Source organism: Taurulus bubalis (genome assembly GCF_910589615.1).
Source record: "Taurulus bubalis genome assembly, chromosome: 15".
Taxonomy (NCBI): Eukaryota; Metazoa; Chordata; class Actinopteri; order Perciformes; family Cottidae; genus Taurulus; species Taurulus bubalis.
The window spans coordinates 8,778,280-8,805,768 of NC_136603.1; the positions used below are offsets into that span (position 1 = coordinate 8,778,280).

Sequence of the window (27,489 nt, forward strand, 5' to 3'; positions counted from 1 at the left end):
TTAAACCAGAAGTATTTTCATTAAAGATGGAATCGTATTTAATGCAACCATAATCAGATCGTAGGTCACCCTTTGTAGAGCTGGGCTAAAAATAGTACGCAGACAGATGGGGAAACAAATGTTTTTTTCTTCTTCCATTCACAGGTCCACTCACTATCTTGCCTTTTCAATGACAAAAACTGGGCCAATCCTGTGATGAAAATCAAAACACCGCAAAAGTCAAAAAGAAAAAGTTAAAAACAGTATTCAGTGACCGATCGTGTTTGAGTCACCCAGCCTGAGGCATGGCGACCATAAGAAACTGTAAAAGTGTTTTTTTCCCCCAGGCATGATGCAAAATAGTGATCCTTCAGTCCATTCTTGGAGCCATTTGGAATGATGCAGCCAATTGAAAAGCAGATGTTGTTCCAGGTATTTACTGCAGATGATGTTCCAGGTATTTACTGCAGGAGAGACAAATATACAGTAACAAAATTAAAGCATATGAAGGAAAAAATTAGGGCAAAGTAACTTCCTTTGCACAACAAATGAATGTTTGCTGAATTCCATTCAATTGCTTCTGTGACATAAACATCTTCTACAGCTGCACATCAATAATAATAAAAAAAAACCTGTGTTACTTCATGACACGTGTGTATTTGGAGCCCGAGTACTTACACATTTCTCAACTATGAGACCATCTTTGAAGAAAAGCATGAATGGTGTAATTCCGTCCTCGCGGTAGTCCATCAGTCCCACCATGCCCTCTGGGGTCATGGACTCGCCCATGAAAAACTGCAAGGAGACAAGGACAGAAGTTCAGATTTCAAAGAGATGCTGGCCTCAAGATGAGTGACCGCGAACTACAGCGTGCAGTCAAGAAGATGGAGCGTCATCTTTGGGTGGTTAACATTTCATTATACCTGGTAGGAGGTGATGTTATTCAAAATCTTCTTGACTTCTTTTTGGACTTCGTCCACGAAGGTCGCCACTCTCTCTGGATTGTTCTTTTCCAGGTAGGCCTTGACGCTGCACACGGGAAGGAAGAAAAGAAAACCCGACATTTTAAAAAGGAACATCCCGCATGGTCAAACTACGTAAACAAACTGCACCAACCCCGGAATGAATGAATAAATAAATAAATAAATAAATAAATAAATATATATATATATATATATATATATATATATATATATATACACACACACACAAGAGCACAATACTCACGCTTTAACGTATTCCTTGAAGTAGATTAAATACTGCTTCTTGGTGAAACCTGTCTCCTGCAATTTGTGGTTGAGGACGATGTCGACTCCAGAGACAGAGGCCGAATCAGTGCCCTCGCTAGCTTCTTCAGCAGACGCGTTGGCACCGATTAAAGCGTCGTCAAAGCCCTCTGACCTGGTGACCAGCTAGACACACAAAGCAGAGTGTACGGTGAATCACAGGTAGTGGGACAGATGTAGACGTGTCCGATCGACAGCGCAGAAGGCTAGAATGTAGCCACTTTGCTTATTTAAACCCAAAGCGAAGCCACATGAGTAGTAAATACTTGTTGGTAGCTTCAGATTACATTAAATCTGTAATCCAAAATGTGGGACAATCATTTAGAGCGGTTAATGGTCCGTTTAAAAAAAAAAAAAAAAAACATTATTTATGCAGAACACGGTCACTTCTTTGGCCATATGTAGCAAGTCTGGTTGTGGCTTTGAGTCGTTACATTACCGTGACTCGTTTTTTATGGGTTCCTTGTGATTTTGCTTGGTGCCACACTTCCTCTGGACTCATGAGCAATAAATCATGATTCTTATAATCTTACCCAATGAATATTTGAGCTGTGCTCAGTGTGACTAGAGCAGGGTGGTATAGAAACAGGAATTTAACTAAATCTGCATCATCAGCAAACAGGTGGCATTTGTTGCCATCTTCATTCGTTTTGTAAAACTGTTAATATCACCATCCAAACGGATTCATCAGTGTGAAAAAGTCACGTGTCCAGGTCAGTGTGACCTCACATTAAGCCAACCATGTGGAAAGAACCCCATTTCAGTCTGAACACTCATCACATCCAACAACTCACCTTTCCTTGAACTTCAAAGAAGATGCCATTCTCAGATTCCTTGATGTTGAAGCTGTCCGCGAACATCTCATCATCTGCGGGAGGAAAACATTTGTCACACTAACACAAAGCACAATTTCCGGGCTGCCTCTGAATGCGTCATCATGTACAAGCTACGTAAGCGGGCTCGTGGTCCTCTGTGGTGACCAACTCTTAAGTCTCCATCTTGCTCTTTAACGTTGTGATTCAATAAAACGAGGGCTGTAGCGGCTTCGTGGCCTGCTGTTGGCCGAGTGGCGATGCCGGAGAGCATTTCAATATGTCCCCGTGGATAACGCAGCGAGGAGCTCCGAGCCGCCGACAGGCCTCGTACCTCGTCACATTATCTACTAACGTTACACAAAAGCCCCGAACCACCGAGCCACATGCCCGCTAAGAGCTCCCCGTTATAGAGCCAGAGACACGGTAGTTACGTGTCTCCAACTCACTGGACACGTTTCTTGAGCCACGGCCAAAAGTAAAAGCTCACCGACAATACCGGCTAGCACGAGTCGGCTAGCTAACGCTAACGCTTAGCTAGCCGGGACAACTCTCTAATTACGTGACTTCGACTAAAATAATTGCCGCGATCGGGACGCGATCTAACGAAAACGAAAGAGTAACTCAATAAACACGACTACTCACTGGAGATGATGCACCTGTAGATGATCATTTTGAGACTTTTGTGTTTAGATCTTTCAGACACAGAGCGCAGGCCAGCCGCCCAAAAAGCACCGGAGAGGGAAAAGACCGACGAGTCCGCGAGGCACGGTATTTACATCCTGCCGACGTCATCGTGGGTTGGTTTCTTATGCTTTTGCTGCCACTTTGGTATGGTGGCATAAAGTGGTACTGCAGCCACGTTGATGAATAAAGCCCAAGTGTTCCTGAATATGTGTGTGTGTGTGTGTGTGTGTGTGTGTGTGTGTGTGTATATAGTATATATGTATATGTAGCATATATATATATATATATATATATATATATATATATATATATATATATATATATATATATATATACTCACCCTAACCCTAACCTCTAATCCTATTTATTGTTTGAGTGGTGTTTAGATGTTGTGCATGGGTATTATATATTATTGTAGCCCTGATTTCTATGTTTAATTTGATAACTAACATGTATTTTTTTGGTAGGGGGGGGAGGGGGGGGTTTATACCACGTTTTTTTCTGGATTTGTACCTTGTGACCTGATATTAAAGGGTCCCTGCACCGTTGACGAGAATGTCCAGTAATTGCAAGTTAACAGAAAAGTTGGAAGTATGTCCGCTGGAGTTGTTCCCCTGATGTTTATGAGCTCATCTCTGGTGAAAGAGCTCCAGGAATCCCAGCAGAAAACAGTACTTACAACAAAAACAACACAAAACAGTGAGCACCGTGATACAGGGAAAAATCATCGAACACGCTTACTGAAATTCATTTAATTCTTGGTACAAAAGCATTTGTTGGTGCAAGACGCCTCCTGTTTGGAGAACAGAAGATCAGCTAAAGATCAGAGTTCATACAAGAGGCCCACGGCAGCTTCAAGATATAAAGACTGTTTGTGTGGAGCCAAAATCACACCTGAGCAATGCATGAGACTAGATTCTCCAAACAGGAGACGAGACACCTTGAACCAACAAAGGCTTTTGTACCAAGTATTACATCATTTTCCTGTCATTCCATTTTATTAGACATAACTTAATTTCTGAACTTATGTTTGGTTTTCTTCGTATGTCTGGATCACTTGGGTTGTTACCGACATCTGGGGACAATGTCATGTCAATAGCACCTTTAGAAATATATTTACTGAGAAAAATAGATAGTGATGTGTTCAATACTTATGTATAGTTACAACTTACTCGGCTCAGTTGATCTACTCACACATGAGAAACGAAAGGTTTAACTTTGTGGCTTCTCAAGTAATGAAGTGCATCTCTTCTACCTCTTGATTTTACAAGACATGAGTCCAAATCCCTGCCAGACATCTACAATAATGTCTAATTTTATGAATTATGTAAATGGCATTTTGGATTTTTCTTTGGCTGTCTTTCATTTAATTTACATTATCTATGAAATACATTTCCCAACACAAAAACCTAAACACTTAATTCTGGTGGTACTAAATAATCTCATTCTGTTTTAAGTGGTCAAGAGCAAATACAGTATATTGAGCCTCCAAATACTTCAACCTGTGCATTATAATTACACTGTGCATTATAATATGTATTCTGTGCGTAAACAAATACAGCCGGTGTTGACGGCTTACAAGTCGACATCTCGATGGTAAAATCCATAACAGTGACTACGCATGAGAAAATATTTCCAGCAGCCATCCATTACATATAAAGCAACTTTATTTCTCCTTTCTGAGCAAATGATTTCAACTTTGTGATCATCTTAAACCATCATGGATTGCCTTTTGTAAAAACAAACCAGATGTAACGTGGTCATCGAGCATCATACAGGGCAACGCGGTGAGATGACTCAAGTTGACGTAGTTTATCTGCACATTGTGAAAGTCACTTGCACAAAAACAAAATCATTGGGAGAGCCTTACAGTAAAAATACAGTTACAAACCAATCGGTGCATTCAAATAACAACCTCACCTTTCATTATAGTTAAGACTTCCTCAAAAAAAGGGAAAAAAATACCAAAGAGGAGCTTATGAAGAGGAACAGCACATTTAAATTGAGCACATGCAAAACGAGAACCCCCCCCCAAAAAAAACATTAAAAAAGTAGCTCATGTACAATTATACAAACAAAATTAACAAATGACAATTTATTGACAGAATGTGCAGCAGAGCGAAAGTATACTAGCTTTGCTCAAAATGCTCCACCGACGCACTACACCTCGTTTCCCATCTGTGATTATGTAATAGGATAGCAAAATATATATATATATATTTTTCCAGGCTATTGAAGCCAAGTTTCTAAAATGAAAGGTCTTGAAGGTTAGTCCTGTAATCAGTGTTTAATTCTCATATGCCGAATGACAATGGACTCAGGTCTGGCAGGACGCTTAGCGCTGCACAGGAAACGCGTCAATATCCAAAGTACTTTTTTGACTTTACAGCCGAAACAAAAGCTGTAAATCTTGAACGTAACGTTTAAAACGCTACAGCTGTCCACATTCGCTGATGACGAGCTGCTTTGTGGGCTTGCCTCCTTTTGTGCCGAGCTCTCCCATCTGTTGCACAACATCCATGCCGTCCCGAACCCAGCCGAAAACCACATGTTTGAAGTCCAGGTGCTCGGCTTTCTTCAGGGTGATGAAGAATTGGGAGTTGTTGGTGTCGCGCCCACGATTGGCCATGGACAGAATGCCTGGGCCCGTGTGCCGAACATCAAAGTTCTCATCCTCAAACTTGGTGCCGTAGATGGACTTTCCTCCTGTGCCGTCGCCGTTGGTGATGTCACCACCCTAAAAAAAAGGACCAATGAGGAACTTGTTAGTAATATTACACTGAACACACACACACACACACACACACACACACACACACACACACACACACACACACACACACACACACACACACACACACACTACCAGCACCAAACTGAACAAATCATCATGACTGAGAAAATATGTGAGGATTTAACACCATAGAGGGAATAATTATGGCCAAGAATAATGCTGATGTGGATTAAATTAATACATTTTACAAGGAATTTGTTCAACAATTTTCTTAAAAAGTGACTGTATGCTTGTGCCATCCTGGCTGTCAAGTGCCACGTAGCAGAGGCAAACCACAGCAGATTGTATTTCTGAACTATGACCAGGATACACACTTATAATGCCTTTTACCAGGTGGAAATCCTAAATTCTCACACCAAATATGATAATCGTTTTAAATGCCGGTACATGATATGTCATATTTTAAACGGATCAAAAACATCACATAAAAAATAAAGAAAAAATCCGCTGGAATTTGTGTTGCAAAGTACAGATTAAGCATTGTAGTCCCAAATATATGAGTGTTACAACTACAAAGAAAAACAACGAGGAGAGAAAGTGATTGGTCATCACTGAGCAAATTCCACATCACGGTTATCAAGACATGTAGCACTGCACAAGTTTCACATCTTAATTATCATCCGGTCTCCTCACCTGACACATGAAGGCCGGTATGATTCTGTGGATGATGGAGGCCCGCAGCCCGAAGCCCTTCTCCCCGGTACAGAGAGCCCTGAAGTTCTCTGCCGTCTTTGGGACGATGTGGGAGAAAAGCTCTACGGTGATCGTGCCCAGCGGTTGGCCATCGGCTGTCACTTTGAGGAACACCAGGGGGTTCGTGTCTCTGGAGTGCTCCTGAACTCGGGACATCTGCGGCGAGGAAATGCACGAGTCATCTCCCTCCGTTCCGGTGCGGCTCTGACACTCACAGAAGGTCTTCTTGAAGGATTCGGTTATTTCAGGAGTTTTGAACTTGGCCGCCAGCTGCTCCACTGAGCCGTCGCCATCTTGAAAAACAGAGAGAGAGACCATCAGCAAAAGGACAGCAGAGGAAGCTGCATGTGCAACCATTTCACATAACTTGGGTGGTGTGTTCAAGGTGTTTCCACAATGTACCAGAGCAGCATCTTCAAAATACTCTTGTCCATAAACTACCATTTGAACATTAATTTGATCCTGAACATAACTTAGCCCTTTCAGTTGGCAATGGTATGCATTTCAAAGGTGCTCTATTGGATAGCCTCCTAGTTCTGTCTAAGCTAAAAGGAAAATAGAGTGTTAAAATACTTTGCCTAGACAATATTTTTCTATTATTTTCCACGTTTTCAATGACTGGTAAATTGGTCAACTGTTTTCCACGATGCGTGGGCAGGACAAAAACGGTAATTATATAGCTTTACATTGATAACCTTCTATTTTAAAGTGTGCGGTCACTGGATGCCACTACCAAAGCCAGCGAATAAACATCAGATTAAAGAAACTAAGAACAGACAATTGCAGCACAGACACAGACTTTGCATCAACACTCCACGTGTACCTGAGTAGTCGGTGGCCGTCCAGAGCAGCGCGTTAGCTGAGGCGTTCATGGGTTTGAGTTCCATCGCCTGTGTGATCGTGTGGTTGGCACAAACCCTCAGCACCTGCTCTCTTCTCATCAGGACTCGGTAGAAACGTTTGGTTGGGTGGAAGAGGATCTTGAGGTCACCGACGCCGCGCTCCTTCCACTGGCCGAGGTCTCGGTCCCATCGGTACAGCTTGGCGCGCTCCTTGAACAGGATTTCCTCATCCTCTTCTCCAGACTTTGTCTCCACCTGAGAGACACACGGTTACACAAAGATGTACATCATTCACTAAACTTAATACCAACCAAAATACAAAAAAGTTCAGTATCTTTACAAAAAAGGTACCTCTGGTAGTGACACAATTGGCTCAAAGTGAATGTCCGCACTATTAGACGCGTCCTCTTCATCACTTCCCTCCTCACCGCCGTTTTTTGGTGCAGAGGAAATTCCGCCCCCAAATACTACTGCCCCAGCGTTTGCCCACGAGAAGCTGGAGTCTTCAAAAAAAGAAAAGAAATAAATATGTGGTGAAATGTTTTGTTTAAGTGTGTATCATTGTTCTAAACAGTCAGTTGCCGAAAGAACATCTTAAGAAAATGTCAATGATGAAGCAAACCTTGACGTCCAAATGCAAATTCGTCTGTGTTTTGGGCCAAAGCAGCAAAAGAGGAGCCTCCGAACGACTTGAAACCAAAGTTGGGGTCTGCGATGGTGCCTGTGGTGGGAGCAAAAAAGCGGTCATAAAATACTGAATTGAATGCAGTTTCTTTGATTCCTTTTTTGTATGCAGGATTCCAGCAGAAAGTGTGTTGGACACAACAGGAACATCTAATCATAGACACATTCAAAATCTTACTTGAGAAAAAGTAACAGTATATAATTATAATCAGCAAAATGTAGTCAAAGAATCAGAAGGAGCAACATAATGTGTCCGTCTGTTTCCCAGACGTTTGTGCCACGTTAACATATATGTCCAGCGTTCAGACAAAACTACTAAGGTTAGTAGTAAATCAATGACTAATTACTGATATTTTGTATCTTTGTTACATATATGTATAGTCTTGTGAGGATGGTTGTGCTAACCCACAAACAGTCTAACATCTGTAGTAATGATCACTAAGTGCTCTATACCTTCAAAAGCTGGAATTGAAGTCCCAGTGTTGGACTCTGGTTCTGGGCTCTTCTTAGTGGACAGGTCAATGGGAGAGCTGCTGCCAGGAGCTTCACTCAGAGTCTCGGTTAGCTGGTCTGAGGTCTGCTGCTCCGATGTAGTCGTGGTGCCTGCAACCTCTGCGCCGCCGCCGGCTGCAACCTCTGCGCCGCCGCCGGCTGCAACCTCTGCGCCGCCGCCGGCTGCAACCTCTGCGCCGCCGGATGACGTGTCAAATATTGGTTCTTCTGGAGCTACAGAGGGGCTGCTGGAGGCCTTTTCAGCTTGGTTTAACTGGGCACCCTGAAACAATTTACAAATTAAACTACAATCATACAGACGCTCTCTAGATGCTACATTAACAAATACAACTAACTAGTTAAAGGCGAGACACACAAGGCAACACATTGTTTATTCATGCACCGATTTGGAGAATTAGGGCTAATAATTTGCATTATTATCTGCATAAATCCAGTGCCCTATCTAAGAGTTGTGTCCATTACCAGGTCCTGCTGCGCCTTGCGGACTTCCGTCTCAAAGTCTTCGGGCTTGTCGTGGTCCGGGTCGCTGTCTGTGGTGCTCAGGCCGCAGAAGAAGTTGGGTGGAAGCTGGAGGCTTTTGGCCTTCTCCTCCTCCTCCGGCGTCGGCTTCTTTTCCCACACCACCTGGCAGTCTGGCTCTGTATGCAGTACACACAAGTTTAGGGCTCAAGAATGAGTGGCAGGCGAGGTTAGCATTACCTCCGACTATGTCCACATACTTTGACATGAAGTGAATAGTGTATTGAAAAGATTAAATGTCCATCACAGCCCTGAAAATATCTGTGAAATTAATCAAACCAACGTGATTTTGACAAATGGGAGGGCAAGTAATGGGATGAAATAGTGTGTGACAGGATACGACATACATACCATCACCACATGCTGCAGCCTTTTTCTCAGGAGGATCCAGGTAGAGCTTTCCATTCAAGGCGTTTACTGCAGACTCAAAGTCCTCATCTGAAAATTTAAATAATCTCTTGAAATTACTTCTTTTTTTGCAATCAAGTATGTTGATCCCACAGTTCCCACTTCAATCCCACAGATCTTGGACAATGCAAATGAGCAGGACTTTAAGACAGGTTTATGTTTGCTTTGTTGACTTCTGATTGACAGTTTTTCAGCTCCATGACGGCCAGATTTACAGAAATGTACACATTTTGCGAGATGGCGAGAGAGAAAAGAAACAAACTCCAAAGTGGAACATGAGAAAGTAATTCTGATCATTTGAATTATTTCTGTCACTTCATACAAATATTTGCATGTTTGAATGAAATCTTGTCTTCATTTACAAATGTTAGAAGACTTTGCTTTAACGAAATGAGCTGAAGATAAATTAATAAAAACAAACTGTGAAAAATGCACACATAAAAACGCAACAATAAAAATGGAATGAGTCATAACTGTAATGAAAGTCTTCGTATGTACCATATTCATTTCAACAACACACACTTTTTATACTCTAGTTTCCTAGCTTGTGGTCTCACCATCAGTTTGATCGTCACTGGTGTAGCCTGGTTCATTCTGGTAGCAGAAAAAGGTGAGCGGCAGCATGAGCTCGCTGGCTAAAGCTGCCTGTTCAGCAGTGGGTTCCCTGACATACACAACCTCCACGTCCGAGTCCTCATCCGACCCCGCACTGCCTCCTGCTGCCTGAGGCGGCCCTATGACAGACAGATACAATAGAAGCAGACCAACATAGTGAGGAAGAACTGCTTAGAACAGACCAAGAGATTAAACTGCTTTATAAATCGGAAGTGTTAGTTCCACACTCCAAAACATAAAAATCATGCACAGCAAAAAAAACAATGAATAGCATGCGTTTGATTTACAAATGAAAGACAAGTTTTACTAAGAAAACATTTCTGCATACATCTGTTTATTTTCTTTGTAAAATCGGGTAAAATTTACGTCTTTGTATTTGAGAGACTTACTGTAGGACACATAGTATTGTAGCATTAAATACCTGAGCTTTAACTCTAATTAGCCTTTGCTGAGGTGCACATCACTGGCAGCAGCCAGACTAAACGGGGAATTGCATTTCATGCTGTTGCTGCACATCCTGCACTAAAAATGGTATGTGTGACGTTTGCACAGCTCATTCCTCTCAGCTCACCTTACAAAAGACATTCACTGATGTCTCCTGTTGCTATGCAAAAGTTTGACTTGGCCTAAATGAGACTGGACATTTGCTCTTTGGAAGGCGGGAGAGATCAACAGCTTGCATTTTAGTCACTATTTAAGAGCAGAAACTAACAAGATTTTGTGAAAAACAAACCTTATGTTTTAATTCATTTTCAGGAATTATTTAACAGCACATGACCCTGATTAACTAGCAGATATACTCCCTCTTGTACGAGACATCTTGCGACACAGGTGTTACTCGAGAATTGTTAGAATTACAAAAAATCTTTGGACAATTAAAACTGCACCTCCACACACTGGACATGCAACACATTAGCATGAATGTTTCTTTCCACTCCGTGCATCCAGGTTATTTCCGTCTAGTGACAAGGGCCAGCCAGGTGACAGCTGAGAAGTGTTAACACACACTGCATTGATTAGAGTACCTGGGGGTTCAAATTGGGATGTTGATGTGCTGGTCCAAAAAGCCATTGGGTTATCTTTGAAAAGCCTAAAATCCAGCCCTAAAGGGTGATGGGTTGTTGGGCGAAGAGAAACTAATTGTGAGGCTGGTGTCATAACCATAAAACAGCCAAAAGTGTTCAAATTAAAATAGATCATGTTCTGCATAGTTTTACTACATTACAGAATTTCTTCATATACTATAACAACATATTGAAACAATGTATATAAAGTAGCTACATGGGGAGGAAATCAGGAATATGATTTCTGTCCTAGAAAATTTGGAGAAGGGTCTTTGCCGGGTCAAGATCACGCTGGAGCAGTGAGATGCAGATGAAACAAGACAATGGAGTAAAACTCAAATTTCAAAACAAAACAACTGTTATGCTCTCTCAAAAACAAAAATCAAACAAATATCGCACAAAGAGAGATTTTTTTTTTTTTTTACCTTTCTCTGGGATTTTGAATGCAGGTGAATCCTCGCCAGGACATCCAGAATCTTTGGCTTTAAAACTGGATGCCGATTCCTCAGTCTCTGAGTGAAATTTAGGGGAGCCAAAGAACTTCTGAAGGCTATGAGTTCCAAAAACAAACTTAGGGGGGGACACCACCATCTTTGAGGGGTTGATTGGACCTGGAGACGGACCTGGAGACCCACTTGAACTTGGCTTACCATCGGAGGGAAGCTCTGTACGTTCCTTTGTGGTCTCTTCCAGAACAGCGATGGCCGCCTTCCCACACACATGTGTAGCAGGCTGTGCAGATTCTGGAGGTCCGCTGTCTTGAGGTGAGGCAACCCTGGATGTCACCTGAGTCATGAGTTCCTGTTTTTCTTGGGCAACCTTTGCCTCTTCAAATACCTGTTTGAATGCATTTGCCGTGTCCTGCAGCTTGAATCTCACAGCCAACTGCTCAATACTACCCTCTCCTACTTCAGCAAAGTCCAAGGCACTCCAGACCCAGGCCTTCTCCGCTCCCTTCATAGGTTCCAGCTTCATGGCTGCCGTGATCCTGTGGTTGGCACAGATCTTCAGTACCTGGTCTCTCCTCATTATTAACCTCACTCGTTTGGTGTCAAAATTCTGCAAGACCTTGAGGTCTCCGATACCCCTCTCCTTCCACTGACCCAGGTCCTTGTCGTAGCGATACATTTTGGCCCTGTGACTGAAGACCACCATTTCATTTTCCTCCCCCGTAGAAGTATCTACCAGATCAGGCAAGGGGACCACAGGCTCGAAGTACTGGCCATCCCTCTCCTCATCTTGGGTTGCATCCTGCTCGTCATCAGTACCTCCTGAGGCTCCGCTTTGGTTAAGCTTCGCAGGAGACTTGGAGGGGCTGATGCCGGGTTGGAAGCTGAAGTTGAATCCACCTGTGGATTCTCCAAAGAGGAAAAGGTTCTTTCTCACGGGACTGCTGGTAATAGGAGAGGCATAGACTGATGAGTCAGCAGTATCATCCAAGGCATCTTCTCTTAGGTCATAGTTATCCCACTCTAAGGTGGGGCCGGTGGTTTCACCGTGAGGCTTGATTACAAGGTTTGAAACATTGCTGGATGTTGTAATGTCACCCTGTCTGTCATCTTTGATCTTTGTTTTGTCATCTGTCAAAAAGAATTTCAGGTCTTTTAAACCAGACTTCATTTCCTCTGCTTTCTGAATGAGATGCGCTGTTCTGCCTGAGTCGACAAGCTTGTGAGGCGTTTGTAGGGGAATGTCCAAGAGAAGTCTCTGACACTCTTCAAACTTCTCTTTAAACTCCTCAGCCAGCTCTGGGGTTTTAAACTTGGCAGCCAACTGTTCAAGTTTAGCATCCCCTTCAGAGAAGTCATTGGCCAGCCACATCCATGCTTTGTCTGAGCCTGCCAGGGGCTTAAGATTCATAATGGTGGTGATCCAGTGGTTAGCACACACCTTCAGAACTTGCTCTCTTCTCATCAGCACCCTTAGCCTGCCATTAGAGTTGTTTTTCAGGAATTTAAGGATTCCTACACCCCGCTCTTTCCACTGACTTGTGTCCGGGTCAAATCTGAACAGTTTGAGACGCTGAGAATAGAGAACCTGTTCATCTTCCTCCCCCGTTACCAGGTCCACCCTATCAGGCATCTGGACCACTGGTTCAAACTGGATGTCGTCATTTTCCTCAGTTTTATACATGTCGTCGTCTTCCAGCTCCTTTGTGGCCTCAGCCCTGGGCAGGATTGAGAACATCTGCTCACCAGACCCAGATAAACCTTTGAAATTGAGGTTGTTCTGGCCAAACTGAAAGTCTCCTTCAGAGGACTCTGCCAAGTTAGCAAAAGTGAATGCTGGGGTTTTTCCAGAAATTAATGGATTTTGATCTTGCTCTGTTTGGTCCACCAACGGAGTAGACACAGTTTCTTGCTCCTTGTGTTTGTCAGCGATGCTTTTCAGAAAACTGGAGGCTGACCCTGATGCAGGCATTTGATCATCAGTAGAGGGAGTTTCTTGGGCAGAGTCCTGAATGCCAAACTTGAAGCCACCAGCTGCAACAGGCAATGAGAAAGAAAAGCCTGAAGAACTTGTGGTATTCGATGCAGACGGGGGAGCTTCAAACTTAAAAGAAGCAGCTGAGCTTTTCTCTTTCTTTTGACCAAACTGAAAAGTGTTGGCAGTTTCAAAAGGCATTGTAAATCCAGTCCCAGCAGGCTGGCTTGATGAACCTTTGGTGCCAAACGTAAAGCTGAATGTGGAGGCCGAAGTAGCAGTGCTGGTTGTGCTTTTAGCATTGGGATTTGTTGTTTGACATGCCACGCACTTATTGGCAGAGGCATTGTTTCTCACTAGACAAGCGTCACAATCCCATTCATCATCTTTCCTGGCAAACATGGCTGCTAAAGAGGGATTGGGATGTGGGGAACGACAGGAAACACATTCTGCAGCTGATGCTTCATTTCTGACCAGGCAGGTATCGCAGTCCCACTGCCCATCCTTCATTGCCAAAGCAGACCCAAATCCTGACACAAATGGCATATTTGATATTACTGGAACCCCCCCTGTTGATTTAGCAGCAGGGCTGGGGGTATTACAGGCAACACAATGGTCAGCAGAGATGTCATTTCTGACTTCGCAAATAGTACAGTCCCACTGCCCTGGCTTCTTGCCAAACTGGGCACCAAATCCAAAACTAGCTATAGATGGGGCAGTTTGTGCAGTCGCAGTTGTTTTAGGTGACGCTTTAAGAGCCTTACAAGAAACGGGGTTGGGGGTATTACAGGCGACACAGTTGTCTGCAGAGACGTCATTTCTGACTTCGCAAATAGTACAGTCCCACTGCCCTGGCTTCTTGCCAAACTGGGCACCAAATCCAAAACTAGCTATAGATGGGGCATCTACAGTTGGGGCAGTTTGTGCTGTCGCAGTTGTTTTAGGTGAAGCTTTAAGAGCCTTACAAGAAACAGGGTTGGAGGTATTACAGGCGACACAGTTGTCTGCAGAGACGTCATTTCTGACTTCGCAAATAGTACAGTCCCACTGCCCTGGCTTCTTGCCAAACTGGGCACCAAATCCAAAGCCAACAGTAGCTATAGATGGCGCATCTACAGTTGGGGCCATTTGTGCTGTCGCAGATGTTTTAAGTGAGGCTTTAGGTGCTTTGCAAGAAACGCAACTGTCTGCAGAGACCTCATTTCTTACTTCACATACATCACACTCCCATTGACCCGGCTTCTTGCCAAACTGAAACTCAAAACCAGAACCAAATGCACTGGTTACTGTGTCAGCGGGTTTTGAGGTGCCGGTGCCAAATGTAAATGAGGTGGGTATAGCTCCAAAAGCACCAAATCCAGTAAATGTAGAGCCAGAACTACTGGGTTTTGATGCATCGGTCCCAAATTTGAAAGTGAAGGGACTTTGGGGGGCTTTGGCTTCACCACCCGTCTGAATGTCTGGCTTGGATGAAGAATTGGGATTGGCACTTTGACAAGCTGCACACTGCCCATCCGTTGGTTTATTTCTTACATAGCACAAAGTGCAGTCCCATTCCCCATCTTTAATGGCAAAGTGGGCTGCCAGTGATTCAGAACCTTTCAAGTTTTCCTCTTTTTTCTCTTGTTGATCATGCTTTTTTGGTGATTTGAGAACAATTTTCTGGGCTTCCTCAAACTTAACTTTGAAAAGTGATGCCTCATCAGCTGTTTTGAAGCGGATGGCCAGCTGTTCCGGCTTAGGTTCTTCATCTGCATAATCAATAGCATTCCAGACCCAGGATTTGTCAGAGCCAGCATTCGGTTTCAGTAGCATATCGGCATTGATGTAGTGGTTTGCACAGATCTTAAGGACCTGCTCCCTCCTCATTAAGAGGCGCACCTTTCCTTTGGCGCTGTGTTTTAGGATTTTAACATTGCCGATGCCACGCTCCTTCCACTCCTTTGTGTCTGTGTCAAATCGATACATCTTTGCCCTGTTGCAAAACATTTCCTCCTCCTCCTCTTCACCCGTTTTCACATCTACTTTATCAGGAAGGGGCACAATGGGCTCAAAGTGAGGACCATCTTCATCCTCTTCAACATGAGTGCTGTCATTGTCACTCTCTGCTGCTCTTTCTTCCTCTGCAGCAACCCCAAACACTGGCTTGGCAACATCCCCAAATGCAAATGGCTGCTCCACGTTTCCAAAAAGACTTCCAGTACGTGTGCTCGGTGCAGAATCAGCAAAGGAGAAGCCAGGAGCCTTTTTATTTCCAAAGGTGAAGATGCCCGCTTGGCTGGAGGGTTGCTCCTGGGCCGGATGATTCTCTGGGACAGTATCTATTTTAGAGGGAAAGTCTGATGTGAGAAGACCAAGCAGACTTTCACTGTGTTTGGCCTGAGAAGGTGGGAAAGTTAAATCTCCATCGTTGGATTTAAAGTTGGAGTTGAACTTAAAAGCAGATGATGGTGTTGAATGGGCAACTGCCCCCGATCCAAAACTGGGCACTTTAGGGACTTCAGCAGGTGACTGCTGGCTGAAGGAGAGCTTCCCAAAGTCCATAGGCTTCCCCTCAATGCCCTTAGGTGGCTGAACAGGGACAACAGATGGCTTGGTAAAGTAGCCAGGTTCAGGCAGGGGAAGGTTAGTTGTTTGTTGAGGTACACTCTGCCCATAATATTCTTCACTATATGGGGAAAGAAGGCTTGTGGCTGGTGATTCAAACCGAAGAGGGGCTCCAAAGACCTGTTCTTGAGGAGGGTAAATGCAGGCTGGGGCTGTCTGCAATGGAGGAGTATGAGTGGGCTGCTGGTAGGCATACATATGCTGCTGAGGTGGCATACGGTTAATATTGTACATTGGGCCCTGTGTGAAGAGTGAAAAAATGAATCAAACGCCATTCAATTTACTCTGAATAAGTCGGTTACTGTGAACAAGTGTTAAACAGTGATAATTACCTTAGTGGGGGTGACATTTGTTGCCGTGCGCAGAAGATACTGAGAGTTATAAGCTGGAGACTGGTTGTAGTAGGCCGAGGGGGCTGTGGTTGCAACTTGAAGAAAAAAAAAAAAAAAAGGAGGTAGAAATATACATTTATTCAAAAAGGCTATTTCTATCTTATTACTTGTAGAACAAAAATATGGCACTATATATAGATGTATTAATGCTTTGGCTCTATTGAGTGTGCCGACCTGTTAGAGGGGCGCCATGGTAGGACTGGACTGGGGTAAAGGGCTCCTGTAGGCCCTCGGCCCCGTAGCTCTCCCCATACGCCTTGTGTTGAGGGGAGCTTGCGTTCACTGAAGAGTTGTGTTTCAGATCATGAACCTCATTCTGAAAAACATGGCGCTTAATGAGACTATAACATGGAGCTTAATCACACTATAAGTGGAATAAGTAGAATATACACATCATATACCAAGTTATTCCCATGTTAATTATCATCCACCAACAAAAAATAGCTAGCAGTATTTATATTTACCTCAACTGCAGTTAGAACCAGGCCTTTATTATATACCTATATTTGTAATTTACCACATTTGCTAAATATACTATCACATGGAAGTAAATCTAATTGGCTCCATTTTCATTTAATGTTGTAATTTCAAACCCTGCCTCCATATTTATAATTAAAAAAAGAGTATATGTTTAATCTCTTATCCTGACCTTGAGGGCTTCAACTTGCTGACAAAGCATCTGGAGGATACTTTTCTGGTCCTCCACCCAATGAGGTGGTGTCTTGGGAGAAATCTGAACAACAACAACAACAGGGGGAAGAAATGAAAAGTCACTCATTTGTGTTGCAGATTGACATCTCTGCGAAGAACAACAGAAAACACTTATATACAGATGATATGAAAACAATCTTCTGATGGGCTTCTGATTAAGCATCAGTAACCTGAACCTACCAGGTGTCTTTTGGACGGAGAGATGATGCTTTTGTTAGGAGAGAGAGAGGAAAACTTTATGTGGGACACTGCGGTAAAGGTTTCTATGGGATGGGCAGGGCTGGCGTGGGTTGATCCTCTTCGACCCTCCTTCTCCTCCTCTTCATCCATAGACTCCACACTCTCCCCCAGCTGCTGGTTCACATCATTCAGGAGGTCCACAACTTCCTCCATGGAGACAGGCAGCTGGGAAACAGGTGTGATAAGTGGTTACATATTTGCAGAGTTGTTCACATTAAAAAGTAAAAGTGTATAGGACTTACCTTCTCGATGTCATCTGCATTAGCATTGTAGATCTTGGACAGGTAGGTCCTGAACTTTCTCAGAAAAGTGATGCACCTGTCTTGGGTCTCCTCAACTCCGTTGCTGGCCTCCTCTGATAGCCGCTGGTAGATCTGCCAAGGAAACACAGCACATTGTAGAAAACAAATATCAAAAGGCATGTACAGGTGGCAGAAGCACTAACATCCATATTATGTGTCACATATTGGCTGTACATTTTGTTAGTAAAATGTTTTTTGATCAGAGATCCTCTCAAATCATCATCATTTTTGTTCGAGAGTTGTTCCATATAGCAGCTCAGAGGATGTTTGTACTAAGGCAGCAAACATTGGAAGATGCAGTGAAAAAACAAACTAATAAAAGAAAGAGCAGAGGTGCTCCACTGATATGCTCCCAAACGGCATGCTTATTCTGCCAACATTTCCACAATATTTGTTATATATATATATTCTGAAGAAGATAACATTATTATTGGCAATGCACTATTCCTACTTTAAAAAGAGAACTGTTGGACAACTAGCTGCCAGGAATGAGAGTAGGAAATAAACTGGTTCATGAATTTGTAAACAAAGATCCTCTTTAGTGCACATCTCTAAAAAAACAATGACTGAACATAGTCGATATTTAATTCAGATGGTGAAAGAGAAACGTATCCCAGTTATGTTGTGTAGAAGCGTATGACTTACCTGTGCCAAATGCCAGATGGATGACATGTTTTTGATGGTTTCCAAAGTAGCGATGGCCTCCTCGGTTTTGCCTTCAATGTCAAGGAGAACCGAATTTGCAATCTTGGCTTCCTCTTCATGGCCCTTCACAGAAGAAATCTGGAAAGGAACATGGACATGCACACATACAATCTGTAAGCCAACCTGAAACAACGTAGAGCGATCTAAACACCCATTAGGATCAAAGATGCATATATTTGCTGTAGTGGCCTCAGTGGGAGTCAAACCCCAAACCGTAAGATCTCAAAAACTCTTCCTAAAATCCATCTACAGAACCACTTGAAAAATTAAAAAAAAAAAAAAAAAAAAGAAAGAAAGAAAAAAAGCTGTACACAGTTTACATGTTTTTCATGGCAATAGACTTGCCTCCAAGTAACTTATGAGCACATCTCTGGTAAAGTGGTGCTTCCTGTGTGATTCCTTTGTGGAGAATCGATTAGTCAATCAAATTGAGTGTTAGTTGAATTTCTAGAGTTGAAGAAAGCCTTAAACTTTAGACCAAACGTCTACACTGCCTCACGATTTGAGAGTGGACATGAGGGGCGTTCACCTAATACCACTTATATCCTAAACTGAATACAATAAAAAGGAAAAGCTGCCGGTATTTACCTGAATATCTTTGGAGGGAAAGTGTATGAAGAGGGGCTCAAGTGGTTCTGGTATACTGCGTCTGTTTTTGATCCTTTCCAACAGTGGAAGGACAATTTTCCAGTAGTGGACACTGCGGCCGATGTACTCCTTCTGTTCGTAGTACGAGTTCACTCCATCACCCTGGGTTGATAAGCATTAACATGTTTGCTGAGCATCAAGAAAAGACGACAAGCCTGCCACATTAGCTTGATGCAGGGTAGACATAAAAAAAAATTTTAAAGTAAGAAAAAACACTTCATGCACTTTTGCACTATTACTATTCAATACTATTCAGTATTAGAAATATCCTGCAACTCCATCCGCTTGCCAAGCAACCTCACCAGAGGTCAAGACCCAAAGATTGTAAACGCATCCTTTCTTTTTGTCTAGCTGGCTACACACGAGTGTGTCGAAATGTGGCGGAGTGTGTACCGTCTGGCTGAGACACTGTGCCCAGTAGATGACTAGTGCCGGTTGGAGCCCGTGTTTCTCTCCAGCCCTCAGAGTGCTCAGTCCATGTTGCACAATCATCCGCAGTTTGGCCGACATGCCAGAACTACAAGGAAACACGCAAAAAACAGTGAACACCAGGACACAAATTTTGGAAACTAAAACAAGCAAGTGCTCTGTTTTGGCCCGATTGTGTCACTTATTGAGATGATCGGAACGCAGGCAGACAAAAATGTCATGTTTGTGCCTCATCTATATGGATAGAATAGGTTGACTTTTGCTTTAATCAAGTTAACAACAAGTTTAGAATCTATTGAAGAGTTCATCTAATGGTAAATACACGGTTTGATTTTAACCTTAGTTTTACTCACGCTGTTCGTTTGTGAATGAGGCTGTAAATGGCGTCCCACCACTCCCTCTGTCTGTTGGTGGTCAAGAGGCGAAGGAGGGGAAGGGGGAGGCAGCGAGGCTCATAGAGCTGCTGCTGCTGTTGCGGGTTCACTCCGCTGCTTATCTTCGCCGTCTCCTGGAGCTGAGCGTGGCTACAGAACACCACACCGCATAAAAACACCTGGATGGAGTAAACCAGGCAAGAGACGTAGAGGTTTATATTCGAGTAGAAATGGTTAATTGTAGAAAAAGTTGCATTTATCAATAAGAATGGCTCGATATAGTCATTCATAAATGTTGTGTCGCCCTATCAAATACAGTTTCAGAGGCATTATTCAGAACATTGATTTATACACTTTTGATAGTTGTGCATTTAAAATATTTGTAAGTTAAGTCTCAGTGCATTTTACACAAACAGTAAAGAATAATAATTTAAAATTTTAAAGAAATTAAAGATAAAAAGACCACTTTCTGACCAACTTGTCCTCACTAACCCATTACACACACAAACGGCCAAAGATTCACACAGCTAGGAAAATTCAGCAGTCTAAATATATTAACAAGCAGCAGGTCGAGGGACCACGCAAAAGTGCATCAATCATCCAGGCACACTATAGATTGTCGGCACAAAGGATGCTCACCTGTGGCTTTAATTAGTGAGAACTAAACCCTTTACGAGTGAGCCTGAAAGTTCTGTAAACCAAATATATTGTAAATTATGCACCGTATAAATTGTGGTATTAATAAAGGTTCCCCTTATTTCAAACCTTTAAATCTATCGTTACATTTTCTCTTGGAAAGTACTGAAAATTGGATATGAGCAAAACACTGTATCTGAATGTATCTGAAGCGAAGCAAATCTGTAAACTTCTCCTGCAAAGCTTCATCTTCAGCTCACGTGGTTCCACCTACCTCCAGGTCGAGCAGGCAGATGGACTCTGGTGCGTTGGTGTCCAGTTTGGAGGTTTCCAGAGTAAGCCTTGGAAAAAGCTGCTGAAGCCAGTCCCGCAGGGCGGGTCTTTGGGCCAGCAGAGTCCACTGTAGCCCCAACCAGCTTAGATGCTGCAAGTCGCCAGCATGCAGCAGGATGGAGCCTATAGAGGAGGCATCCAAGTTATTACAGCTTAGTATAGGGCTGTGCCGTATACCCGGTATGAATTTTTCATATACCGTCATACCGGTAATTACATTGCTCTAGGTGCCATCAGCAACCAGCGCCGTGCATATCCGCAAGAACAGCAGGCGGCAACATTTATTTTTACAGTTTAATACCAGCAACTCAGTGGAGCTACTTAGCTGTCAGGGTAACTTGGTTCACTTATGGTTCAAAATTACACGGCCAAATTGAATGCTGGGAAGTTGGGCGGCGAACAGCTGTTTGTGTGGCGTGTCTTCCGGTTTGTCTCTTCCTGTTTTTTTTGTGTGCGAACTCCACCCAGCATGCAATTCGGCGCTGTCATTTTATAGCAAGTGTGAACCATGACTGAACCCAGTTACACTGACGGGTAAGTAGCTCCACTGCGCTCCCAGTATTAAACTGTAAAAACTAAATGTTGCTGCCTGCTGTTGTTGCGGCTATGGACAGCTGGCTGACAGTACTGCTGTCTAGTTGACTGGTGCTGTTAATGGAATCAATGTGTTTACTTGTTTAAAAAAAACATATACCGTGAAACCACCAGAATCTTACAAAATACCGTGATATGAATTTTTGGCCATACCGCCCAGCCCTAGCGTAGTACAGAGTATAGCTGTGTATTGGTAAGAATCTGGTGATGCAATACATATCATGGTAAAGGGGTTTTGATTAAATACATTACGATACTTTTGTATGTAGCCAGAACAGTGGGATCTGCATTTAAATGTTTTTTTTTTAATGTAACATCAATCATCATAGCCCTACTTTTGATACAATTTGAGCCACAAATCTTTGCATGTAAACTATTACAGAAAAATGTATGTTGTGTTTGGAAATCAATACAGTATAGTAGTAGTTGACTACTGTGTTATAACAGTGAATCGTACTGTACTTTTATAGATGATCGGGCCAAGACATTGGACTAAAGACCACAACACCTTTTGCAAAGACACAATATAGAAGGGCTTTAACTAACAAGGGCTTTAGCATTAAATTGGTTAAGAGGAGTAGATTTGAAAGATGAGTTTGACTTGCCGCCATTCTTAATATAAAGAATGGGATCTTTAAAGACCCCATTTTAGTTTTTATGTTTACAAAAGATATTCATTGTAGAACTACGCGTTTAATTGTCAATGAAGTTCATACAGAGGGATTAAAATACTAAATAAATACAAAACTGACTGCAGCGTGGACCTGAATTGAATACAAACAAAAAGTGCTCAGGCAGATTATTGGTTTTGTACCAGCATCCCATTTGACGAGTTGAGAGGGCTCTGGAGCCATGGTGGTAATGGAATGAATGTCATCATTGGCAATAAAGGAAGATCCAGTGGAGGCCTGTGGTCCAAACAGCATTTTAAACAGAGACTCCTGACCACTAGGGTTCCCAAACGCCTCCACCACCTACAGCAAAGAAAACATAAAGAAATAAAAACATCAGTTTATCGGTGCCGTCTATGTCTGATATGATGTGTTACACTGTTAAGAGAAAGCAATGGTGCATCCGTCATGGTTGTGATTGAGTGGTATGCACACGTCGTGTATAAATCTCAGTTCCACAAGTCTTATTTTACACTGGCAAGCATGAATTAATTAAATAAATGTATACATTGCCCTTTAGTAATGTACTGTTTCTTCTCGATTAAAAAGGCTATAACCTTTAACTAAACTGAATTAGAATACATGGACAGACCTCTCTGATCAAGGTGGATGAATCAGTGCTCAGATTCAGCAGCATGTGACCGGCCTGACTCTGGCGGTCGTTCGCCAGCAGCTCCAGAAGCTGTGGGGCGGCCTGATCTCTTTTGGTCACTTTAGCTTTTGGTCTCGGGACCTGGGGGAGGACCAACAAAATAAATTGTATTCAAACGTTTCTGGACTTGGCTCCAAAATAAAGTATGTTAAAAAAAAAATAAGACATTTAAAGAACAGAGAGTGCAAAACTTGTCTTGCAATGTTTTTCAGGTTTTATTATTCATCATCTTCAGGCCACAGCTTTGATAGGTTCCGAGTATATTCGTAGCGATACAATGGGTGCATGACTTTAAAGATGTCAAGTGAAAGTATTTTGTTGAATAAACAAACTGATTATATAACAACCCGCAATTAATTAAGTAATTCAAGCTGGCTAGCCTCATTCCTATCCAGCAATTTGCTGGTTGGTGTGTCAGTACCTGGTAGGCCAGCAGGTAGCACAGTGCAGCCAGGTCAATGACAGCCCTCCAGGTATGTTGGTGATCCTGAGCCAGCTTCAACAGCAGTGTGGCAGCATGCAGGTAAAGGTGACCTCTCATTTCCACAAACACCTCAAAAAGCTCGTCTGTGTGGCGGCCAGCAATGCTGCTCAGCGTCTGCATAGCTTGGTCAAAACTACACACACACACACACACACACACACACACACACACACACACACACACACACACACACACACACACACACACACACACTAAATACACAGCAGTATATTTACTATGCAGCACAAATGCTAAAATTATAATTAATATCCTCTGCTCGTTTTTCACCTTTGCTTCGCCACAGAAACACAGAGCAGAGCAGAGGAGCGACAGGTGCAGTAAAGGTAAAGTGGTTGGTAGCGGTTATACGCAGGCTCAGTAGTGAACGACATGTTATCGTGCCGAAAGATTGTTTTAGACCAGAGAATATTTGGTTATATTGTAAAAGTGACACATTTTCTTTTTAAATTAGTGCTGTGGATCTAATTTATGCTGAACATCAGTGTTACATTCTAAACCTGAAGTTGGTGTGGTGGTAGCTGCTAGAATGAGTGTTTGGTTGGGTAAAACAGAACTGTGATGAAAAATGCTAGGATGTATAAATACAACATGAATACATAATTACAGTTTGGGTTGGGGGAAATTACTCTTGAATGCATAAAAGGAGACTAAAGTGGACTTTGGGGTTAGATTTGATGTGTAAAAACACCCTAGGCCCTCAACATGACCTACCCTGTGAGCGCATCAAGGCTTGACTGCATGCTGCTCTCAGACAGTGCGATTCTTAGAAGGCTGCAGTGGGCCAATAGCAGCTCTCGCTGGAGATGCCGGCTCATCTTCTCATTACCAGAGACGCTGGGCTGAGCTAGATACTCCTGCAACAAAAGGTAATTCATTCAAATTTGGAATTATTATTAATTAATATATATATATATATATATATATATATATATATATATATATATATATATATATATATATATATATATATAAAAATATAAGAACTGATAGATTTAAAAGACATGAAATACAAAGAACACCATAGAACCATTTAAACATGTACACTTGTCAAATATAGTGTATACTAGTGCCCTTTCATGCTTACCTGTAGTGTGCGCACCACCACTGGGTACCAGTCCAGGCTGTGGCTAAGCATGCCCCTTTTCTCAGCAGCCAGGCAGTGCTTAACGGCTTCATCTAGCCGCCCATCCTGGCAGAACAGCTGCACCAGCTTCACGTTCACATGAGTGTCAGCTGGCCTCACCATCAGCTCGGCCTGGAGCAGGTCAAACAACCGGTTCCAACCCGGCTGACCCTGACGACTTAACAGACGCTCCTGCATAGAGCAATAGTTAAAGTTAAAAGATTGGCGTAAGAGGACTTCAGCAGTTAACTGATGGAGGTCTTATTGGATTAAAAGGAACCTCACCTTCAGGTTGAAGACGGCAGGGTTTCCTGGCAGCAGCTTGGCAGCTTTCTCCACCCAAAACTCTGCTCTGCTGTCACATTCCTGCTTACTGACCAGTAACTCAGCCACTTTCAGCACCAGATCCCTTTGGGCTGGGTTCATGTCCACCGATCGCTGCATACACAAACACATACCGGTACACATAAATAGGGGTACAGACAGATACACTAGACACAAACGCCTTATTTGTTGAAAGTGCAATACTCTTCCAAAAACAAAGACTAGTAGAATGGCTACTTTTGTTGCACCACAAAGAAGTCTAAGGAGGTTATTGAATATACATGATATATTGAGAGTCTAAGGCAAGAGGATTGATTACATTGTGTGGAGCAAATTTGTAATAATTGTATAATTTTGTTAACTCATCAACTGGAAACCAACTTCATTACAGTAAGCATCACTAATGATCTTTTTTTTCAAAGCATGCATACTAGTAGAAAGTCAGTCATATCATTACAACATGCAAATGCAGGTGTGGCTAGGACTCTAAAAAGGTTTCACTGCTGGTGCATTTAGGGGCATTAATGGGATTGTTTGGAAGTGGGGTTGTATGAGGTACTTATCTATAGACAGTTTATTATCTACTGTAGATGACTGTCGGCACAACCCCAGTTTGGAGAAACAGACCACAAAAAAAGAAGTGTACTGCGTATGTGGACAGGGGCCTCAACAAAATATATTTTAGGCACCTAAAAGAAAGGCTCACTTATAAAATAAGTTAATAACCGGTTTAAGTGTATGCCATATTTAGAATATGTTCACAGCTTCATCTTGCTGTCAAACATCCCTTTCCAGTGAAGTGAAACTTATGCTCTCTTCAAAGCCACCATACTTTATTCGTAACAACAGTATAGATAAGTTTCACTTTCAGTTCAGTTCTCATTTGGAAACTATAGCCTACTGATATTTCTAGAGGTGGACCTTTCTTTTAGGTGGCTACAGCATTACATTGCTTTGCTCCCTTGCTGGTACTCTTGTCTGTTTCTCCAAACACGGGATGTGCAGACAGCTGTTTACTTTAGGTAATATGTATCTGTGGATAAGTAACACACACACCCAAACTATCCCTTTAATGGGCATTTCATGCTCACTTCGATGGAACCTACTGCATCTCAAAACAAATGTGTTTGCAACTTTTACATTTTACATAATTGACACAAGACAGAAGGAAAGTGCTAGGAACATAAAAGCATACACAAATGATGTATGGTTGGACCACCAATAATCACGATTTGCACAAACACACACATTGCATCCCCATCCTGATTGGACCACTATTACATAAGATAGACAGTAAATGAGCCAGTTCACTTTAAACCTGAACGCCTCTCATTCACTCGTACAGTTTGGCTTGGGCATCTGGAGCTATTTTAGGTTCATTGTCTTGCTCAATGACATTTTTCCCACATGTGGACAAGAGGAGCCAGAATTTGAAACCCCAACGCTGCAATTAATAACATGTTCTTCCTACCTTGTAACATCCAACTGCCTTGTTGATGTCCCCCTCTCTCTCATAGAGCTGTCCAAGGAATTTGTGTGCTTTCGGATCCCTCTCCTGGACTTTGAGATACTCCGATACATGTCTAGGAAGAGCATGAAAAAGGCAAGATTACATCAATAAAATTTAAACCTCTTGAGAAGCAAATTATACATTTAGTCAACAACAGGGAAGCTTGAGTTCTTACCTTTTTGCCAGGTCATATTCCTTTGCTTCGAAGTACAATTTGGCAAATAAAAACCCTTTGACTGGCTTCTACGGAAAGAAAACAGTCAAGAGGAATATCAATGAACCAACAATGTTTTGAGTAATTGTATTCATATTTGTCTTGTTTGCTATGTTAGCTAGCATACACAAAAATATATTATTATATATGTATTGTCTTGGATACAAATGACCCCTCAGTCCTGATAATGGTAAAAAGTGAGCGTCATATCAGTCATTGTGGTTATAGGCTTATCTCCACTTATGATTTATTGCTGACTCTCCTCTTCCCCAGACTAGCTAATGTTGCTGGTTTAATATCGACATGGGTATTTTTTTCCTTCAGATGCTGTTTGCAAAGTTAATAAGCATGAACCCCAACTTTAAAATCGTATTAGGGTACACAAGACAGATTGAAGCATAACTGCGTCAGCATTTTTTATTCTGATTTTCCAATTTGATTGTGATTTACATATGGCTTTATACACTGTGGTGGTAGTATGGCATCGATAAGTCACTGGAACATTTGCATCGTGGCTATTTTTACATGAAGGACCAAATATTAAAATGTCTGTACTTCACTTTGCAATTGGTGTAGTTTTGGTGCGATTCAATGCCATGATTACAATGTCAGAGAACCTGAACTATGAGTTAAATGTCGTCATTGATATGTTCAGTAAAGTCAAGTAACTTCTGTTTACAACTAGCTAGCTAGCTAACCTAGTCGCTAACTGGCATTAGGTTAACTGAGCAACGTTACCTAACTACACGAGGGGTGGGGGTTAAGCCACGTTGTTCCAGGCGGTAACGTATTAAACTACTAACGTTACCAGCTTCACGCACAACGTAATCAAAGAAGCTGTGCGAGTGATGGCTAACTAGCCGGCGCTGCCCCATGCCGCGCGATTTGTGTCTAAATGGGAGGACCGGTCTCCGACCGTCAGTTAGCTCATGTTGCTAGCCATCAGTTAACGGTCATAGCGACCACTTAATTAGCTGATTGAACGGTATCTTAGTTAAAAGTACAACCGGGGGTTATCTTCTCCTGATTGTGTCCTTACACCGGCTGGGTAACCCACGCTGGTCTGACATGATAGCAGCGGCGTGCTAGCGTTAGCTAGCTCAACTTACCTCTTTGAGTGAAGGAGAGGAACTCTGCACTGAGGAAACGTAACGGTCAACTTCAGCTTTACTTCGCCGCATGGCTCCCCCTCCAAAACA

At 42.6% G+C, this 27,489-nt stretch overlaps 2 protein-coding genes across 2 annotated transcripts in view; both read right to left on the minus strand.

The window, feature by feature from the left end:
• Positions 1 to 2,845, minus strand: part of tpt1 (tumor protein, translationally-controlled 1) — a 2,871-nt gene extending 26 nt beyond the window's left edge. The window contains exons 1-6 of the mRNA XM_079231326.1: positions 2,723 to 2,845; positions 2,060 to 2,133; positions 1,207 to 1,391; positions 903 to 1,008; positions 658 to 774; positions 1 to 443 (exon numbers count right to left, since the gene is read on the minus strand). The exon at positions 1 to 443 is cut by the window's left edge and continues 26 nt beyond it. Of these exons, the coding sequence (XP_079087452.1) occupies positions 441 to 443; positions 658 to 774; positions 903 to 1,008; positions 1,207 to 1,391; positions 2,060 to 2,133; positions 2,723 to 2,750 (513 nt within the window). The 5' untranslated portion in view covers positions 2,751 to 2,845 and the 3' untranslated portion in view covers positions 1 to 440. The remainder of the gene's footprint in view (positions 444 to 657; positions 775 to 902; positions 1,009 to 1,206; positions 1,392 to 2,059; positions 2,134 to 2,722) is intronic.
• A 1,568-nt stretch (positions 2,846 to 4,413) lies between these two features.
• ranbp2 (RAN binding protein 2) lies at positions 4,414 to 27,471 on the minus strand (the record flags this gene model as incomplete). Its single annotated transcript, XM_079230689.1, has 31 exons — positions 4,414 to 5,501; positions 6,192 to 6,544; positions 7,075 to 7,348; positions 7,445 to 7,596; positions 7,716 to 7,814; positions 8,231 to 8,552; positions 8,753 to 8,928; positions 9,161 to 9,247; positions 9,775 to 9,951; positions 10,858 to 10,935; positions 11,322 to 14,024; positions 14,397 to 16,167; positions 16,260 to 16,354; positions 16,494 to 16,635; positions 16,969 to 17,052; positions 17,211 to 17,435; positions 17,513 to 17,644; positions 18,218 to 18,355; positions 18,866 to 19,027; positions 19,319 to 19,442; positions 19,708 to 19,907; positions 20,639 to 20,820; positions 22,106 to 22,265; positions 22,555 to 22,695; positions 23,036 to 23,231; positions 23,831 to 23,973; positions 24,204 to 24,434; positions 24,528 to 24,680; positions 26,038 to 26,149; positions 26,252 to 26,319; positions 27,400 to 27,471. The coding sequence occupies 31 exons, from the start codon at positions 27,469 to 27,471 to the stop codon at positions 5,196 to 5,198; spliced, it is 9,258 nt and encodes a 3,085-aa protein (XP_079086815.1). The 3' UTR covers positions 4,414 to 5,195.
• Between the last annotated feature and the right edge of the window lie 18 nt (positions 27,472 to 27,489).